Genomic DNA, 20825 nt, shown 5'->3' with positions numbered 1-20825 from the left:
GGGCTTCCTGTGAGCCCAGCCTAAAGTCCGACTCCAGTCCCAATCTTTGATCTCAACTTCCACCGCTCCCTCCCCTCAGCCACACAGACCTCCCAATCCCTGAAAGATTCAAGTTCCCTTTGACTCCAGGCCTGCACAGGCTGTTCAGTGTAGGAATTCTCCACCTGTTCTCCCTGTCCTGGCTGACCCCTCCTCCCACCCTGGGTCTGTATTTAAGAGGCGACTCTGGGACCCAATGTAGAGCTGGCTTCTGTCCTCCAATGGGCCCCGCCCCTCCTTACTGATCACCCCCTGCACACACACAGACATCTTGTTTCGTGTTCATATTCTCATTAGACAAAGTGTCCTCAGCAGGGGGCTCTGGCATATTAATGTCTATATGGTAAGTAGGGACAGGGTCCTGGGCCCACAAGGGAGCTCCATGGGACACTGAGACGTGGGTAGTGCTGTATGCATTGGGGCAAGCAAGGCAGCCCATGGAGGATGGACACTGGAGGCCTCCAGAAAGGTGCAGGGCATTGCCTCAGCCTGAGCCACCCACCCCCAGGAGGGTGTACTGGTTTAACTCCTGCTCATGCATCCCCCTCTCACCTTGTTCCCCACACTCAAGACCCAGAGACCAGAGTTCCTGTGGGTTCTGGGGCTCAGACCAAACCCAGATCCACAGCAACATCACAACAACTTCACAGGGACCAACACTTTTTTTTTTTTTTTTTTTTTTTTGGTACCAGGGATTGAATCCAGGGGCACTTAACCACTGAGTCACATCCCAGTCCTTTTTATATTTTATTTTGAGACAGGGTCTCACTAAATTGCTCAGAGTCTCACTAAATTGCTGAGGCTGGCTTTGAATTTGTAATCCTCCTGCCTCAGTCTCCTAAAACGCTGGGATTACAGATTACAGGTGTGCACCACCATGCCCAGCAAGGGACCTCTATCTCCAAGTCCCAGAGCCTGCTGGGCTACACAGTTGCTGTCTGACTGCTAGTTGTGTGTCAGGACGAACTAACTCACCCTCTGAGGGCTACTCTTGCTTCTCTTCATCCCTCCCTCTCTCCCATTTGAAAAACTATAATCCAAGGGGAGGAGAAGATAGAGCCTATGGGCAAATTAAAGTATGAACTGTTCCTAAGAGTAGAGAGTGCAAGTCTTCCAGGCTGGGCTTGGGGGTTCAGGAAAGGGCTCAGGTTCTGCTTTCTCAAGGCCTAATTACCTGCTCTTCATTCACCCAATCAACAGACATTAGAAGACACCCAGATTGGTTTTTAGAAGTATTGGGGCCCTGAAGTCAGACTGCTTAGGCCCAGATCCTGGTGTCCCACTTACAGATGTTGACCTTTTACTTGTTTCTTTGGTTGTAAAATTAGGGGAATACGGTTTTTCTACTTTCTATGGTTATTGAGAGGAGTCAAGACATGAGACATTTAACTCACTGAGCAGAGTCTGGCATGCTCTAAGTGTCCAATTAAGGCCATTATCACCCACTGAACAATGAGGTGTCAGTCACTTGTCTCCCAGTCTCATTCTGCTTTTATCTACCCACATCCAGGGCATGCCTTGTCCCCCGCCCTCTAGTCTCTGTCCTCAGTCCCTCCCTTACACCCCTCCTCAAGGCCTTCTGCTGCCCTCAGGCATTCCAGAAGGTCTGCAGCAGAACCTCCTCTATCCCCAGTCTTTTCTCTGTGTAGTCCCATTTCTGCCCTGGAAATGCAGCTCTCCCCTAAAGTTGCTGCCTCCCTCGTGGGCCTCTGGATGGCTTCTCCTTTGTCCTTCCACAGTCTATGGAAGTGAGGGAAGGAGGGAGCAGAAGACAGGGGCACTGTCCTCCCTGCTCCTCACGGCCACATTCAGGCCATTCTCACTCCCTCCTCCCCAAAAGATCTAGCTTTAATTTCACGTCACATCATGAGAGACACATGACACCAGCCCACTCAGTCCCTGGATCCACCCTAGACTTATTTGGATGTTCTGCACTGGAGTCATGGTGACCCTCAGTCAACCGGTGTCTCAGTTCTCGTCTATTTCAATGGTCACATGGATGATGCTTCTCATACTGCAGCCTCTGGTCTCTCAACGTCTTTTTGTCTACCCATCTCATTTTTCTGCCCATCTCTGCCTCTTGCCCCCATGGTCGTCACCAATACCCAGAACTCCCCCTTAAACCATCATCTCAGTGATGTGCCCCAGTCCTTGACCATCTTGAAAGTGCCAGCTGACATGTTGATTTCAGCCACTCCTGACTACACTGGGACCCCTCCCCCACCAGTCCCTTGCTCCACTCTCTCTACAGGCTGTCCCTGCCAGTGTGGACACTTGACTACTCCAGCTATCCACCTCAACACCACACCCACGCTAAGGCACCATCATCCTTCCTTTGTAGTCACCCTCCATTCCCTTGGCCCTTTCTCAAGCTGTCTGCTCTTGGCAAGATCACAATCCTGGTTAAATCCAATGCTCTTCAAGTTAAATCCCACTCTGTGCCTGCATCTTGGAAGCCAAGCTGGCAGGAAAAAGCACCATCCACTAACCTCAAGAGGACTGACCCTAAGGCTGCTCAGGAACCACATTCGATTCCTCCAGCCTTGGCGACTGTGTCAAGCCCTCTCTCACCTTGCATCTTCAGCCTTAGAACTGGCCCCCGCTGCTTCCCTGTTGAGAGCTCTCCCAAACCCTTCCTGCCACATGCCCACCCTCTCATCTTCCTGCCCATTAGCACTGAGGACACATCCACTCTCCTACCAAAGCCCATCCTCCCACCTGTGTCTAGAGCCCTTCGCCTCTCACCTAAGCAAGGTCATGTCTCCATCCCCAGCTTTCCACTCTCTACTGGACCATTCCTATCCAAATACAGACATCTGCTAAGGATGCAATCTTTAAAAAAGAAATTTCTGCTAGGCAAGATGGCGCACACCTATAGTCCCAGCAGCTGAGTCAGGAGGATCACAAGTTCAAAGTCAGTCTCAGCAACTTAGCAAGGCCCTAAGCAACTCAGGGAGACCCTGTTTCTAAATAAAATATATAAAAGGGCCGGGGATGTGACTCAACGGTGAAGCACCACTGGGTTTAATTCATGGTATCAAAAAAAAAAAGAAAGAAATTTCCCCATTCTTCATCTGCCCTTTTGTAACAAAACTCAAGAGCTATCTACACCTCCCTCTTTCTCTTAAATATGCTCAATTCAAGTTTTCGCCATCCTTCTGGCTCCCCGACCCCTTGACACCTGCTCATGTCATGGTCCCTGGTGGTCACCCTCAGCACCCATCTTACTGGACCTCTCAGTGCACCAACACAGCTGTCCACTCCCCGTCTTGATCGTGTCCTCACGTGACTTCCTGGAACACTTCTGTGGAGTTCCCCCATCTCACTGCTCACTACTTCCTTCTCACTTGCTGTCTCCTCCTCTTATTCCATCGTGTGCACACATGCGTGTGCAAATGCATTCACCACTGGGAAAGGACCCCAGCTCTTTGTGCATGCTAGGCAAGCACTCTACCACTGACCCCTGACCCCTGCTCTTGACACTCAATCCTTAGAGCTCTCCTCTACCTACACCGAGGCCCTCAGTGGTCACAGTCTCCTGATTTTAAATACCACCCATAGGTTGAAGAGTCCCAAGCTTACATCCCAGCCCAGGCCCACTCCTCAGTTCCAGGTTCATCTATCCTGACAACCTCCTGGACACGTCCACTTGGTGTATAATAAAAACCCCAAACTCAGGCCTAAGGCCGACTCTGGTCTCCTCTAAAAACCCACTCCGCCCTCAGCCCTCCCAGCCCCAGTGGTTGCAACTGCATCTTTCAGGTACTCCAGCAGTAAACGCTGAAGTCGGCTTTGACAATGCTTTTCCTCCAGCCCCATGTCTCATGTATGGGAAACCCTGTTGGATCTACTTTCAAAATACAGGCAGATTTGAACCACTTCCCTCTAGCTCCACTGATGCCCCTCTGGTCTCAGCTACCAATACATTTCACTTGGTTTACTGCAAAAGCCTTTTTTTTTTTTTTTTTTAATATTTTTTGGTTGTGATGAACCTTTATTTTTTTTTATTCATTTCTTTATATGCAGTGCTGAGGATGGAACCCAGTGCCTCATACATGCCAGGCAAGCACTCTACCACTGAGCCACAACCCCAGCCCTGCAAAACACCTCTTAACCCTGATCCTGCTTCTATTTTTGCCCCTCACCCTCACCCAGGCTGACTGAGTCTTTTCCCCCAGAGCATCCACAGTGAACCTATTAAAACAAGTCAGACTGTCTCTCTTCTGCTTAAAACCCTCCAACAGCTCCACTCAGAGCAAAAGTCAGTCTTTACAACACCCTGTGGGGCCACACGACCTTCCCCCAGCATGACCTCTGATCATTACATCCCCTCTCTGCCCACCCTCTTCCCCCACCACTCCATTCTAGCCACGCTGGCTCCCACCACCCCTAGAATATGCCCACCAGGCTTCCACCTTTGGGCATGCGCACGTGCTCGGCCTTCTGCCGGTAATGATCTTCCCCTAGACACTGGCAACGCTCCCTGCCTCTCCTTCCTCAGGCCTCAGCTCAAATCTCTCCTCCAGACTACCTGACTTCTCTATTTAATTGTGCCACCTGCCCAACCACTTTCCCTTTTTTCTGGCGGGGGTCGGGGGGCAGGGCAGGTACCAAGGATTGAACTCAGGAGCACTCGACCACTGAGCCACATCCCCAGCACTATTTTGTATTTGATTTAGAGACAGGATCTCACTGAGTTACTTAGCACCTTGCTTTTGCTGAGGCTGGCTTTGAACTTGAAATCCTCCTGTCTCAGCCTCCCATGTCACTGAAATTACAGGCGTGAGCTACCATGCCCAGCTCAATTTTTTTTTTCAAAAGCAATATCATTATACCATTTTACATATGAGAAAACTAAACCCCAGAGAGGCGTAATTTTTATTCAAGGATAAACAGCTAAAAACTATTTGTATAATCAACAAACGTGTTGATTAAATATTCCAAGTGGAGTTTGGAAGCAGTAACTTCGATAGTTTCTGGAATAAAGACAACACTTCTCTGGAAAATCTGTCTTGAGGAAATTATGTGGGCTTCCTTTTCTCCTGCTCCCCCCACAAAGCCTTCCCTCTGCAAGGTGGAGAGGTCTCTGCTCAATACAATGCTGCTTCAAAGCAGGAACTCATTCCACAATACTCCAATCTCCACCACTATCCTGCCTCTATTGGGGAACACACAACTTGAAAACAAAAAGCCCTGGTCTTCAAAGAATACAGAGAAACAATTCACAGAAGAGATGCAAATGGTCAAAACATCCATAGAGAGATCTCTGTCCTCACTAATCATGAAGAGAGGCGAAGCAACAAGAATGTACTTAGCTTCTCAGTTTATGGAAGTGGAGCAATATGAACTTTCCTTTTCTTTTTTAATTTTTTTAAATGTATATACTTTTTAGATGTTGATAGATCTTTATTCATTTATTTTTATGCGGTGCTGAGAATTGAACCCACATGCTAGGCATGCACTCCACCACTGGGCCATGACCCCAGCCCTGATATGAACTTTCTAGAGGACAATTTAGCAACATATATCAAAATTTATAACTCTACATCATGTACAACCAGACAAATGAGAAGTTATACTCCATTTATGTATGATGTATCAAAATGCATTCAACTGTCATGTATAACTAATTAGAACAAAAAATATATATATATATAATGCCAGAAGTAGTGGCATATGCTTGTAATCCCAGTGACTCAGGAAACTGAGGCAAGAGGATCACGAGTTCGAGGTCAGCCTCAGCAACTTAGCAAGGCCCTGAAAGACAGCAAGGCCTGGCTCAAAAATAAAAAATAAAAAGGGCTGGAGATGTGGCTCAGTGGTAAAGTATCTTCGGGTTCAATCTCTGATACCAAAAACAAAAAGAATTTTTTAAAAATGCATGTTCCCTTTGATTTCAAGTAATTTACCTTGAGAAAAGGATAGCAGAAGTGGGTTATTTTTTGTTTGTTTTGTTAAAGAAATCGGGTCTCATTACATTGCCTAGGCTGGCCCCAAACTCCCAGGCTCAAGAGATCCTCCTGCCTCAGCCTCCTGAGAATCTAGAACCACCATAAGCTGTGCCGCCACACCCAGTACATGTGTATTTTATTTTAACCTTTATTTTATTTTTACGTGGTGCTGAGGATCAAACCCAGGGCCTCACGCGTGCTAGGCAAGCACTCTACCACTGAGTCACAACCCCAGTCCAGTACAAGTGTATTCTTGACAGTTTTATATTTGAACATTCTGGAGATTAATCTAAATATCCATCAATAGAGAACTAGTTAAATAAGCAATGATACAACTATACAAAGTGATATCAATAACAGTTAAAAAGACACAACATGGCTTCTAGTAAGGAAGAGGATTTCTGGGGACAGAATTGAGAAGATGAAGGTTTGGGGGATATTTTGGTATGCTTTTTGGTAGCTTTAAAAAAAATGTTTGTAAATGACTTTATATTCAAAATAATAAAATTAAAATAATTGTTTAAAAAATGCTGTAGGGTCAAAAATAGTGGTGCACAACTGTAATCCCAGTTACCCTGGAGGCTGATGCAGGAGGATTTCAAGTTTGAAGTCACCGTGGGCAATTTAGTGAGACCCTATTTCAAAATTAAAATTTAAAAAAAAAGGTTAAGGGTGTAGTTCAGTAGTAGGGTGATTGCCTAGAACACATAAGGTCCTGGTTAATACCAGTACTGCAAAATCAAATAAACAAACAAACAAGGAAACAAATAAATAAATAAAATGCCGTTGATCTCTACTGGTTGTTATGAAAGGTATCTACAATGATGTTGGGTAAAAATAGCAAATAAAATGTAATTTTCATTTACATAAAATTGTAAATTATATAATAAAGCTATAGGTATAGATATGGGTATAAAATATTTCTGGAATGATGCACTTTAATTTCATAATGCTATATTTCTAGAAAGAAAACTTGGGGGGCAATTTTTACTTTTTTCTACATATTTTTCTGTATTGTGTGAACTGTTTATAATGAGTATGATTTTTTTTAAACCATAAAGGCAAATTATTGTAAACCTATTTTGTTTTCTTAAAAAAGAGAGTCCTTCAGCCTTAAAGAAGAATGAAATTATAGCATTTGCCAGTAAATGTATGGAGCTGGAGAATATCATGCTAAGTGAAATAAACCAATCCCCAAAGACCAAAAGCCAAATGTTTTCTCTGATATGCAGATGCTAATTCACAATAGTGGGGTAGCTAGGGAAGAAAAGAGGTACTTTGGATTAGGTAGAGGGGAGTAAAGGGAGGGGAAGGAGCATGGGGGTAGGAAGGACAGTAGATTGAATCAGACATTATTACCCTATGTACATATATGACAACAAGACCAGTGTGATTCTACAGCATATACAACCAGAAGAATGAGAAATTATACTCCATTATATATGATGTGTCAAAGAACATTCTGTCATGTATAATTAGAACAAATTTTAAAAAAAAGAAAGAGAGAGAGTTCTTTCCTGTGTGTACATTCATAAGTGATTCCTAGGAAGGACATATGCCTAGTTATGAACAGCAGTGGGTAAGACTGTAACTTCTTATTTTTCTTGTTCTCCTTTCTTCATGTTTATGTCTTATTGGTTTTCAGTAATTAATTCGTTTGTTTTTTGTTTGTTTGTTTGTTTTGGTACCAGGGATTGAACTCAGGAGCACTTACCCACTGACCACATTTCCAGCCCTTTTTAAAATATTTTATTTAGACACTCGGACTCCCTAAACTGTTGAGGCTGGCTTTGAACTTCTGATCCTTCTGCATCAGCCTCCCAAGCTGCTGGGATTACAGGCATGCACCACCCCACTTGGCAATTAATTGTTTTTATTAAGTGGAAAAAGGGTATTACAAATTTTAAAAATTTGCCTACATAAACTGAAATCTTTCAAAGTGATCAACAGCACATAGAGGTATATGTTATTCTTCATACTAGCTCATTTTGTCCAATATATGCTATGTATACATTTCATTATATAGATTTCATATATATTGTGCATGCATGTATGCATGTGAATGTGCCAGTGTATAAAGTATATGGTATTTACTGTTTGCCCAGTTCTGCCAGATACACTTATTGGGCCTTCCCACATCTCCATCTACACATTCTTCCAATCCTTCAAGGTTCTTCCATATTGTTATTAAAGGGATATATGGCTATTAAACATACCAGTTTTAAATCAGAACCTCAAATCTGCTACAAATATGTGATCTTGGTTAACAACCTTTATCTATACAAGGGAAACCAAAAGACTATTTGATAATGTAAGCCTTAAATAAAGCAATTTGTATAAACTGTTTGGCACAGGCTGGCATATAAATATTGAATAATTTATTCTTTTTTAAAAAATATTTTTGGTTGTAGATGGACACAATTCCTTTATTTATTTTTATGTGGTGCTGAGGATCAAACCCAGTGCCTCACACGTGCTAGGCAAGCGCTCTAGCACTGAGCTACCACACCGGCCCAAATAATTTACTCTTATTTTGCCTGGTGCTTCACAAAATAAGCCAAAGGTACGTTATTAGAGATCCTGTTATTGTTCTTCCCCTCCACGCCACGAGGTGCGCTGCCACTCCAGGATGCTAGGCCCAGAGTTAGGATGGCGGAAGTCTGTCTAGTCGCGGCCACCACCATCTTGGAACGTAAGTCCGCTTCACCTCGTGACTGTGTCGACTTCCTACAGTCCCGTAGGCAAACCCGCTAGGGGCAACACTCACCCACGTGCTTGCTTTTCTCTCGCTTAAGTAAACTATTTTGCGCGAGGGCGAGTCTTATTCTCTTCGTGAGCAATAAAGGCGTATTCCGGGAGCCGATCTCGCCCCCGTGACCTCAGAGGTATACTTCCGGGACACGGAAATGACCCGTCGCCCCGCCTTCTCCCAATCTCTCTTTCCGGTGGCGGAGTCCAGAGACGACGAGCAGGTAGGAGACCTAGGCACGGGTAATCGTGCGGCATCCTGTGGCTAGAGGACCCGGTGGGGCTGGGGACGCTGGACTGGGGTCTTTGCGCTGAAGCCAACCCAGGTGCTGGGCAAGAGATGTGTTACCGGCAGACTCTGAGCCCGGGCAATCTAGGATCAACTTCGCGCCTTGTCTCGGAAGCAGGCCGCCTAGTTTTAGGGGTTGGAGGGAGTCTGGTTTCTATGAAATGGAAATGACCTCGAGTCCAGGACTTGCACTGAGCTAAACCATGTTTCATTGTGGCTTACGGAAGCCGGGGACCCTGTTCTGTGGGCTCCCACCCTATCCTGCCAGCTTCTTCCTGGGTGATCGCAGACCCATATCTAATCTCATTAGGATTTGGAAATTAGGAATAATATCTCCGGCCCTATGGGGTTGTGGTGACAATGCCGGAAAAACTCAGGCCCTGTTTTTGTTGCTTCTAAATTGGGGTGATTCGTGATGCTAGTCGGGCACATCACAAGTTCTGGGCGCACAGTACCCGACTCTTAAAGTCAGAAGTGGTGGTAGGGACTGCACATGAGTGTTTGAGGTGTGTTTATATGCTCCTAAGTGACCGTTTTCTCATTATCACTTTAAGGTATTAGGGTTGGGGAAATGCAGGTAGACATTGACTATACTACTTGCTTCCTTAATTAAGATCTCCTGTGGCACCCCCCTTACAATACTTACCCACTGACGGGATTTCTTTTGTCTAATTTGAGGGTGGGAATAGTTAGTTTTGTACACCCAAGACCTACATTCATAGTAGTCACTGTAATCAGACACTATAAGTTACATAAGAAAGGCACTAGAGAAGTACAGGAACAGTAGAGACATAGACTTTTAAAATCTAGGTTAATTGTGAAGTGGTATGATCTTAAGTGGGACTTCCTGTCTTAATCTCCATTTGCAGGGTGTAGTCTGATTTCGTTTAAGCTGTTAGTTCTAGTGTCTTCTGATAATGTTAGGAAATTGTTCTGTTGCTTGAGTCTCAGAAGGATTAGAAGGCCTGAGGATTTAGACAGGAAGCAATCCTAACCTTGCCTATTCTCATTCTTACCTTCTTGTCAGTGTGCCTTCTCCCTAGGTCCTGTGTCTGTGAGATTTCACTTAACGTTATAGGCAATGTCAGGTTACAGTTATTTGGTTTCTCAAACTAGTTGGATTTCTGGAATGGATCTTTTCCTGGAGACATGTTTTAGTGCCTTCAATATTTGGTGTTAGTAAAGTTTAAGGACTTTGGTTCTAAACAGTAGTGGAAGGAGATAAATAGCTGGAGAGTGCAGGGAGAGGATTTATATTGGCTTTGGAAGGGAACAGGTAGAGCACAGAACTAGGAGATGAGGTTTGAGGGTCATGTTGGTAAGGGACACTGCATTCTAAGCTAAGGAGTTTTGGAGAATTCAGGTGGTAAACGTTATTTTTCACTTGGATAAAAGGTCTTCGGAACACCATTTACTGATACGTCGATAGGTATTGGCCTTGGAATTGCCTTTTGAGATGCAGCCTTTCAGGCTCTTTGGGCCTAACCTGTAAATAATGTCTTGGGCCAAGAAATGCAGAAGTACTCCTAGTATTGTGTATGGAGCTGGTTCTGATCTCTGTAACTAACTTACTGTGTCACCCTAGACAAATTAACAAAAATTTTTCATCTTATATATTGGGAATAAGAAGGGTCAGAAAGAAATTGATTTGCCAGCTGGAGTTGTAGCTCAGTAGCAGAGCACTTGCCTAGCATGTGTAAGATCTTGGCTTCCATCTCTAGTACCACCAGAAAAATAAAAAATTGATTTTCCTAGTTAGAACTGCCAGTTGAACTCTACAGAGTTCAACTAAAGTCTACAGACTTTAAAGTCTACAGAGACTTAAGCCAGTGAGTGTGTTTTCCTTATTTTGGGTAGAAATTACAGATTCTTGTGGTCAGCTGATAGAACTTAGGCTTGTCCTGAGGGTGCTATGAGCTATGCTTTGGGTGTTTCTGAAGAAGGGTTACCTCTTGGCACATTGCTTTTTAGCCACCAGTTGGCATCAGCCAAGTACAGGGGGAAATGGGTTTTATTGAGACACAGGTGAGAAAGCACACCATAGTCCTGGGTATAGGGAATTAGGAACAGAAAGAAGCAAAACTTGGGATTTCTTTAAAAGCTGAGAATAGTGGATTCTAGATTTTTTTTTTTTTTTTTTTTTTTTTTTTTTTTTGAGTCAAGGATTAAACCCAAGGCCACTTAACCACTGAGCTATGTCCCCGGTCCTTTTCATTTTCATTTTTTATTTTGAGACAGGTTCTCACTTAAGTTTTTTAGAGCCTACTAAGTTACTGAGGCTAGTCTTGAACTTTTAATCCTGCTTCAGCCTCCTGAGCTGCTGAGATTACAGGCATGCACACACCCTATGGAAATCTTTTGTCATTAACACTGAGGTTCTTTTATTCAGAAATGGCACCTCGCAAGGGAAAGGAAAAGAAGGAAGAACAGGTCATCAGCCTTGGACCTCAGGTGGCTGAAGGAGAGAATGTATTTGGTGTCTGCCACATCTTTGCATCCTTCAATGACACCTTTGTCCACGTCACTGATCTTTCTGGCAAGTGAGTATCTGGGTGGAGAGGCACAAAACCCAGTTGGCAAGAGGCCAAGGGAAGAAATGTTCCCAATTTAGGAAGAGTTCTCTAAAGAATTAATGCTTTGTTCAGGTATGGAAATGTGCTTGCTCATCTTGTCCAAAAATATATCATTTTCTAAGAATTAAAAGAAGACATTTCTTGTGTGCAAAAACTCAGATTCTGAGTTTATTATTATTATTTTCTCCTATGTAAAACAAAGATATTAGTAACATACATCATGTAGTAATCTTAAAGATTGAATGCAGAAGTAAATATAAAGTTTAGCTGTATTGGGTCTTTCAGTCCACTAAACTGAACCTCATGAAGGCAGAACTCATGGTTCTCTTGTCCAGGATCAGGATATATGCTCAAGTTGACTATCATGCTCTGCCATACCTGAGTCAGGACATCTTTATTGGTTAGACATGATAATCACTTGGTGAATCCTTGTTGGGAGATAAAAAAGAATGATTCTGCTTTTGTCCCCAGGGAAACCATCTGTCGTGTGACTGGTGGAATGAAGGTGAAAGCTGACAGAGATGAATCTTCTCCATATGCTGCCATGTTGGCTGCTCAGGATGTAGCCCAGAGGTGCAAGGAGCTAGGCATCACTGCCCTACATATCAAGCTCCGGGCCACAGGAGGAAACAGGTATATAAGGCTGGAGCTGGGTGGTGGTAAGACAATTGGACTCAGGTGCCAAAGCACTTAGATTTGAGAGATTTTTTTTTCCTTTTTTTTTTATTTTTTAGTTGTTGATGGACATTTATTTATTTATTTATTTATTTATTTATTTATATGTGATACCAAGAATCAAACCCAATGCCTCACACATGCCAGGCATGCGCTCTACAACTGAACCATAATCCCAGCCCTGAGAGCTCATTTTCTGTTTTGACTTAAAATAAGATATTTTAGGCATATACTATAATTGACCTCCTGGGTATACCCCATCCTTACCAAGTGCCCCCTGTATACCACTTACTGTGTTTCCAGTACTAGACGAAAGCAGATAATGGCCTTGTCCTCCTCTTGTGTAAACTAGGCTTGTGGGAGAGTCAGACTTTAAACAATGTAGAGCAGCAGTGGGTTTGTGACTTCCATTTGTGGCAAATGCTTAGAAGCAAAAGTATGGAGTTAGTGATAAAATATATTTTAAACTAAGGCCTGAATGATAGCCAGAGTCGTTCAGAGAAGGAAAGGAGGGGGATATTCCAGCTAGAGACAGCTGCAAGAAAAAGTTCTTGGGGTAAAAACAAATTTGGGCAACTAGGAGGGCAAAAGTTGCATGAGGTGTGATTCAAGAGATGCCAAGGTGGAGCCTTGCTGGATCTTATAGCACAGGGCAAAGATTTGTGCTTTTATTATGCATGAAAACTAGAATTGATGTCTGCCCTATTCCCAGTAGGGAGTAGACCAGATAGAACGTTGTTCAGGTGGTCCCATGGAGAAGTAGTGATGTCTTGGACAGTACAGGAAAGAAGACTTAAGGATCACTGCATGTGGCATGAAGGGAAAGGGCTTTACTGACTGTAGGCAGAGCAAGGCAAACACCTATGATTAGGTTGACCTGCTGTTCACTTTTGTGCTGTCTGTAAAAATTAATTTTTTAAAATTAATTTTTGTTGGGTATACAACAAAAACCATAGTGACCCACTAAGCCTAAGATATTGTTTGGCCCTTTACACAAAGTTTGCAGATCCTTTGAACTAGAGAATTGAGAGATCTTTGGAAAATTACCATTGGCTTGTCTGGCTTGAACTTTCACTTCCTAGGACCAAGACCCCTGGACCTGGGGCCCAGTCGGCTCTCAGAGCCCTTGCTCGTTCAGGAATGAAGATTGGGCGGATTGGTAAGTACCTTTCCCCCCACAACACACACACACATCCCACCCCACCCTACCCCCACACACAATTAGATTAATTTTAAAGCATTGATCCCAAAAATCATGTATTGCTCCTGTTGGGTACAGGACCTGGTCTCGTGTCTCTGGGCATTTAGCTTTGTTGTATTTCAAGGTGTTCTTCCCATCTGCCTTGGGATGGCCTAATGTCATTCATGAATCTGTCTCTGTATCTGATTTAGAGGTTGAAACATTGATGGGAAATTTTGAGAATGTAGCAGGTGGGGCAGTTCCCCATACATCTGTTGAATATTAGGAACACATTTGGGGAGCAGGCCTAGGGAGGCCTGGGGTCCTTCCCACCCAGCTCCAGAAACTGATGTTTTCTCTTCTCCCCACAGAGGATGTCACCCCTATCCCCTCCGACAGCACCCGCAGGAAGGGGGGTCGCCGTGGTCGCCGTCTGTAACAGGACCCCTCAGATGATTTTCTGTTAATAAATACCTTTGAAACTATTTCAACACTAGTCTTTTCTTGTTGTGTAGGAGTCACCCAGGGGTATTTATTTCCTTCCTCCCATCTAGGTGTGATGAGGGCATGGACTGAATTGAGGTTCTAGGGGCAGTGACAAAAGAGTACATTGCTTCAGAAGATGTAGAAGACACGTTATGCAGGAACATAAGTGGAACTGTTTCAGCCCTTGGTGCAGGACAGGTGAGCCTGGGTTCTGCACACTGGCTTCTTGGGAGAGGTGAGGTGCTAGGGCTGTACTTGGGTCTTTACCATGCTGCTTGTCATGGCATTCAGCTGCCTCAGTCACCTAAAGCAGATCAAGGCCTTGGAGACCTTGTTTTGAAAATGGAGATGTTGATTCTAAAAATGAACCAATTCTTAAAGAGCCAGAGCAAAGTGGGAACTGTTGATCCAAGTGTAGCCTGAGCAGAAAAGGAGCCTTCCAGACCTGAGCCATATATAAATACAAGTGGGCGTGTATCTCCCCCCACACCTTCTGTGCAAAACGGGCAGCTCACTCTGCTGTGCCTTGCTTTTCTTCACTTGGCAGATCTTGGAGGTTGTTCCACATCGGTACATAAAGTACATAAAGATTCAGCCACCCCACAAATACACATCGAGTCCTATTTTCTCATCAGCAATAAAAAGAAAAGTTCTTGCTTTTCCGGAAGCTTGCATCCAACTCCAAGGACACAGTGGCACCAGATGGTGCTGAATGTTCTGCAAAGGATTGCCACAGGGACCCTGTGGTGGTTAGGCAGGGGCTGTCTGGAGCAGTGGGATTAGCCAGACCAGTGGAGAGGTAAGGACACTGAAACACAAGGTGGTTAGTTCTGGAGGAAGGAAATCGGCAAGAGGGAAAAGCTTGATGGGATGCTGCTGTTAGGATGAATTTGAGCAGTGCATTCAGGCAGAGGGAATATATCACTGGGCTACTTCCAGCCTTTTTTTTTTTTTTTTTTTTTTTTGTAACAGGAATTGAACCCAGGAGCACTTAACCACTGCACATCCCTGGCCCTTTTATGTATTTTATTTTGAGAGGGTCTTGCTGAGTTGCTGAGGCTACCTTTTAACTTTGATTCTCCTGCCTCAGCCTCCCAAACTACGGAGGTAACAGGTGTATGCCATTATGCCCACCCACGTCCACCCCTTTTTATTTTGAGGCAGTTTCACAGAGTTGCTGAGGCTGGCCCGGAACTTAAAATCCTCTTGTCTCAGCCTCCTGAACTGGTGGGATTATAAATATGATCCACCACACCAGCTTGAGTGAGTCAGTAATTTTTTTTTTTTTTTTTATCAAACCAGAGATTGAACGCAAATGTGCTTGATCACTGAGGAGCATACCTAGCCCTTTTTATTTTTTGAGACTGGCTCTTACTAGGTTGCATACAACCTTGCTAAATTGCTAAGGCTGGCTTCTAACCTGAAATTCTGAGCTGGGATTATAGCCATGGACCACTATGCCCAGCTCAATCCAGTGACTTTTAAGTACATCCAGAATTGTGCAACGATCAATTTAGGACATAGCCACACCAAAGCAAATCCTGTTAGTGGTCACTATCCTATCCTTGGCAACCTTTAATTTGCCTGCTCTGGGCATTAATGTAAATGAAATTACATTATGTGGTCTTGTGTATACATTTTTTACCTTGCATGTTTTTAGATACATCCACATTGTGGCACATACCACTGCTTCATTGATGTTTGTTGTCAAGTGATAATTGTCTGGATAAATTGTACACTACAACTTTTGCCCTTGCAAGAGACATGGGTCTAAGGTGTGACCATGGCCCCCACCCATTTATCCTATGGTGTTGGACATAACCTTAGGATAAAATATTTCTTGCCAGGTGTGACATGCCCATAATCCCAATGTCTTGGAAGGTTGAGACAGTAGGATCACAAATTCGAGGTCAGCCTCAGCAATTTGGCAAGACCTTGTGTCAAAATAAAAAGGGCTGGGAATGTGGCTCAGTGGTTAAGTGCCCCTGGATTCAATTCCCAGTACTAAAAAAAATAAAATAAAATCTGTTTCTTCACCTTAAAATGAAGCATGTGGTTAAGCCCAGAGCATTAAAATAATGAGTCCATGTTGATGTGTGTGTGTGTGTTTTACTGGTAATTGAACCCAGGGGTACCATACCACTAAGCTACATCCCCAGCCTTTTTTTTTTTTTTTTTTTTTTGAGAAAGGGTTTCAAGTTGGCAAGGCTGAGTCTTGGGATTCTCCTGCCTCAGTTTTGTGAGTTGGTAGGATTATAGGCTTCACTGCACCTGGCATTGATCTGAACAATTTTAATAAATGAGGATCAAGGGATATAAATCTCTTAGAATTCCAAGAAATATAAGTACATACTCTTCTTCAGAGTGGGCCTAACTTGGTGACTCACTTTACAAAGAATAGAATATAAAGAGGGAAAATAGTAACTTCACTGTGAAGCAAACTGACACTAACTTAACCAAGTAAGGTTAGCATCACTTGTGAAAAGTCAGTTTGTACCCTCTGGGTTGACATGGTGAGAAGAGCACTTCATCTCTGGTATTTTTTCTAAAGACCCATAACCCGATTAAAAGACACTCTACAAGATATAAAAATCAAGGACAAATAACAGCGGAGTTTGGAATGTATCAATGTTCATTTCTTTTGACAAATACAGATAAGATAGTAGCAGTAAGGGAATTGGGTGAATGGTGCATGGAAATTATATTTTAAACTTTTGGATATATCTAAAATTCTTTCAAAGTCAAATTGTTAGGAGAAATAATAGGTGCTTCCATCTTGTCAGTCTGTTTTGCAGGGAGGGTACATGCAGAGACCCTCAAGAGGTGGACATGCCAGGATCAAAATCCTAGTATGCTGCTTTGGACTGCAACCTTAGGCAGAGTCAGCCATTTAGTGAAAACACCTGCGATGACGGCTGCCTGGGGATCACAGGATGGAAGTGTTTAGCATGGTGCCTGGCACTGAAGAGCTGCTGCTATTCTTAATGCCTCTTCAGTTCTTGTGCCAAGCAGCATAAAGGACAGCTGGCTGGAATCCTGGTGGAAAAATGCTGGCAGTTGCTGGAGCATTCTTTATATTTCCTGTGATGGGACATTGCAACTTGTCCTGCTGTATCCTGGTAACCAGGAACACAGTCATCTAGGTCTTTGGAAGCAGGGCCAGGGTTTTGTTTGCAAGGAGAGGTAAATTGTGATACAGCTTAACTTGGAACTTGGCAGCCTATGAGCCACTGAGGTGGGGAAGGGCTTGAACATGGCTGTTGCCTACTGGACCTGCAGACTGAAAGCCCAGCCTGAGTAAGCATGAAGCTGACAACTGTGACTGCAACCCCACCAGGCTCCTAGAAGGGTCTCCCGCTTCACCACCCCTTACCTCTCAGGGTGACCATTCTCCTTCCTAACAAGTCTTCCTGTCTTCTCTCTGGCCTCTTCCGATCCCTAGATCACATCGCAGCTGTGTGAACTCAAACTAATTGCAGGGCTAGAAGGGAAGCGAAGCTCAGCAGTAGAGCATGCCTGCCTAACAAGTGTGAGGTCCTCACTTCCATTCTGGGCACTGTGGAAGTAAATGCTAACTGCTGTTCCCTTCTGTTAAGTCAGTGCCCCACCCTGTTTTATTCAGAATAGAATCCAGACTCCTCTGGGATCTCAAGTGTTTTGTCGCCCCAGCTGGCCACGCCCTTCACCCTTCTCACACTGCCCAAGCCAAATATTTCCTTTCCCTCTTCCAATTCCTAGTCCCTCTCTAGCCTCCCCACCCTCAGTGGCTTCTTTGGCATCTACTCATTTCCGTGTGGCCTTGCTGTCTTCTGCTCATCTTGGAATCAGCTTTTCATCACTCGCTGCGTTTCCTTCCTCACTGCCTCTCAGGAGGCCCTTCCACTGAATTCCCACAGTGCCTCTATTCCCACATACCACCATTGGCCACCCTCTAGTATAATAGCCTATTTTTCCTCACTAATGTGGGCTCTGAGAGGGCAAGGAGTAAGCCCTGCTCATTGTCTGCCACCCTGCACCTGTCCCATTGTGTACAAAGTAGGGACTCAATAAAGATTGCTAGATTTTTAACCTCAAAGAGCTTTTTTGTAAATTCTCTTCTCCAGGAAGGACAGGTCCTGGTTTGGGCAAATGCTCTCTCAGGGTATTGATCTGACTTTGAAGATAGTGAAAATGTATGAACCCTTGTGAATGATCTTAACCTTTGTAGCTAAATGTGATCGGGAAGGAAAAGATTAAAAATAGAAAGCTGCCTTAGTCAATCAATACCGGGGATATATGTGAGCTATTAAGCCCTCAAAACTAGATTTATTTGTAGGTGTTAATAAACTAATAAAAGCTGGGGGAAAAAAGATTGTTTGATGAATCGTAGAAAAATGGATGAGTAGACTTCATCTGCTGTGGTTCAGCCAAGTGGTATTTCGAAGGATTTTTCTAGATCCTGGATAAAGTAAAACAAAATGTGCATTCCAGGACTCCAAAGGAGAAAAGGAGATTTCGAAGGACTTTAAAGAAATGAGAAAGATAAAGGATGTTAAGATGAAATGGATTAGGGAACAGAAAGATTCGGTCAAAGAATGCTGGGCCAGGCCTGAGAACAAATATGTGCTCTGTGGCCAGGAGGTGGAGCTGAGGCTCTGTCCCTGTACCCTTCCTCCAAATCAAGGTGAAGGAGTTGAACATTATGCCAGAAATACTCTGATTTCTAGGCTAATGTGAGGCCAGGTAGGAGTGTTCCTAAACTTGACAGAAACAAAAGCAAATCTTCACTAATCTGGGGGAAACCTGGCTGGCTGGTTTAGGATTAGGTCAAACAATATGGGCCCACAACAAAGTCAATACACCTGAAAACAAGCCACAAGGACAAGAGAGGGCAGAAAGATCAAACAGATTTAGATCTCCTAAAGACAAGATAGTAGAATATTAAACAACTGTATATGAAATGTTTAAAGAAATACACAATGGAAAACAAAAAAGAGCAGGCAAAAGCTATAAATAATAAGTACATGTGAAAAAGACCAAAGGAAATTCTCAGAAAAAAAATTTACATGCAATCAATTGAAATTAAATGCTCAGTGGATAGGTTAATGGCAGATTAAAACCAGCTGAAAGAAGGATTACTGAACTCCAAAATAAATCTGAAGAAATTACAGAACACGAGACAATTGCAAGAGAATTAGAACTAAATACATTTGTGGAAGGCTTCCTCTGAATTATGCCTAGTGCTTAGTCTTACTAGATGTTTCTGTCTTCCAATCAGCCTTCATTCACCTGGGTGAAGGGGGTGGTGGCTTCCTGTTGTCCAAAAAAGGTACTATCAAAGTCATTCAGTCTCTTGATGCAGGATAGGTAAAATCTCTCCCAAAATTTAGCTATATGGGAGAATTATTGGCCTTAAGTGACCCAAGAAGATATATGAGGGACTCAAAGTTCTGTCTTAGGGGAAGAACCAGCAGTTTTATTGGTGTAGCACTAATGTAGTAGAAGTTGCTGGGTGCTGTGGCATGCACCTCTAATCCCAGTGACTTGAAGATGAAGGTGGAGGATCACAATTTTAATGCCAGCCTGGGCAACTTAGTGAAACCCTGTCTTAAAATGGAGCGGGGGTAGAGGGGAGGTCTGAGGTTGTGGCTCAGTGGTAGAACTTTTGACTTGCATGCACAGGGTTTGATCCTCAGCACCACATAAATAAATAAATAAGTAAACAAATAAATAAAATAAAAAGAAAGAAGGTGTTGGGTCCATATACAAATTTTTTTTTAAAAAAAGGACAGGATATAAGTCAGTGGTAGAATGCCCCTGGATTCAATCCCTAGTACTGAAAGGGAGAAAGGAAGCAAAGAAAGAAAGGAGGGAGGAATAGAAGTTAGTCATTGGGTAGGACTTATGAAAAATAGAATTGAGCATTAAATAAAGAGGTGTTTTCTAACAGCTGCTAATAGAATAAAAGCACTTCATGAGATAGGAATCTCTCCATGATTGGAGGTATACACGTGTAAACAAGACCTCCCCAAAGCTGATTACAGCAGAATCAGCGCGGCAAAGACAGTCTCTTCATTTTCTATTGTAAATAGGAGTCTTAATTTTTAGCTGGATGTATGATTGATCAGAATAAAAACTTTAATTCTCAGCTGGGCTTGGTGGCTCATGCCTGTAATCCCAGTGGTTCAAGAGGCTAAGATGAGGATTGCAAATTCAAAGTCAGCCTCAGCAATTTAGCGAAACCCTATCTCAAAATAAAAAATAAAATAGAGGGGCTGTGGCTCAGTGGCAGAGCACTTGTCTAGCATGCATGAGGCACTGAGCTGGATCCTCAGCACCACATAAAAATAAATAAATAAATAAGGTATGTGTCCATCTACAACCAAAAATATTTTTTAAAAATAAATAAAATGGAAAGGGCTGGGATGTGGCTCAGTGATTAAGTGCCCTGGTTTCAATTCCTAGTACCAAAAAAAAAAAAAAAGACTTAAATTCTCAACTTTCCTGGACAGCTACGTGTGGCTCATGTGACTAAGTTGTGGAGATATAAGGTGAGGAGAGGTAGGCAGAGTTGTGTGAGTGATTTACAAGAGGTATCTTAAAGTGAATTGTGTCTTTCCTCTTCCCTTTCCTCCAGGTATTTGCTTTCAGATCTTTGTTGGAACTTATCATTTTATTAACCAGATCTTCCCTGATCAGCCCATCTGGTTGAGGGATGGTGGCATCCCTCACCTCTGGTCATCATTCTCCAGTTATTCATTTATTCTGCTGTATTTATAGCTCTTCATGCCCCCTGATATATGTGTCTTTATCACCAAGTCCAGTGTTTCTCAAACACGAGCATGCATCAGATTCAGATTCCACAGTTTCTCGGAGGGCTGAAGATTTGCATTTCTAATAAGTTT

At 43.4% G+C, this 20825-nt stretch overlaps 1 protein-coding gene and 1 long non-coding RNA gene across 2 annotated transcripts; both read left to right on the top strand.

Annotated features, from left to right (window-relative positions):
• The first annotated feature begins 8833 nt into the window (after nucleotides 1-8833).
• Nucleotides 8834-13942, top strand: Rps14 (ribosomal protein S14). Its single transcript, XM_047555388.1, has 5 exons — nucleotides 8834-8962; nucleotides 11417-11567; nucleotides 12072-12233; nucleotides 13358-13434; nucleotides 13827-13942. The coding sequence occupies exons 2-5, from the start codon at nucleotides 11419-11421 to the stop codon at nucleotides 13892-13894; spliced, it is 456 nt and encodes a 151-aa protein (XP_047411344.1). The 5' UTR covers nucleotides 8834-8962; nucleotides 11417-11418; the 3' UTR covers nucleotides 13895-13942.
• A 120-nt stretch (nucleotides 13943-14062) lies between these two features.
• On the top strand, nucleotides 14063-17775 carry LOC124986727 (uncharacterized). The gene is made up of 3 exons (XR_007109072.1): nucleotides 14063-14139; nucleotides 14489-14740; nucleotides 16725-17775. It is a non-coding gene; the product is annotated as an uncharacterized LOC124986727 (long non-coding RNA).
• The last annotated feature ends 3050 nt before the right edge of the window (nucleotides 17776-20825 follow it).

Source organism: Sciurus carolinensis, chromosome 6 (genome assembly GCF_902686445.1).
Source record: "Sciurus carolinensis chromosome 6, mSciCar1.2, whole genome shotgun sequence".
Classification (NCBI taxonomy): domain Eukaryota; kingdom Metazoa; phylum Chordata; class Mammalia; order Rodentia; family Sciuridae; genus Sciurus; species Sciurus carolinensis.
This window is presented reverse-complemented; position numbering and strand designations above follow the sequence as displayed.

Excerpts from the sequence above, each read along its gene's own strand:
- Rps14 (XM_047555388.1), top strand. The coding sequence starts at position 11,419 with ATGGCACCTCGCAAGGGAAAGGAAAAGAAGGAAGAACAGGTCATCAGC. Across the intron at positions 12,234-13,357 it reads CGGGCCACAGGAGGAAACAG|GACCAAGACCCCTGGACCTG; the intron begins GTATATAAGGCT and ends TTCACTTCCTAG. Across the intron at positions 13,435-13,826 it reads AATGAAGATTGGGCGGATTG|AGGATGTCACCCCTATCCCC; the intron begins GTAAGTACCTTT and ends TTCTCCCCACAG.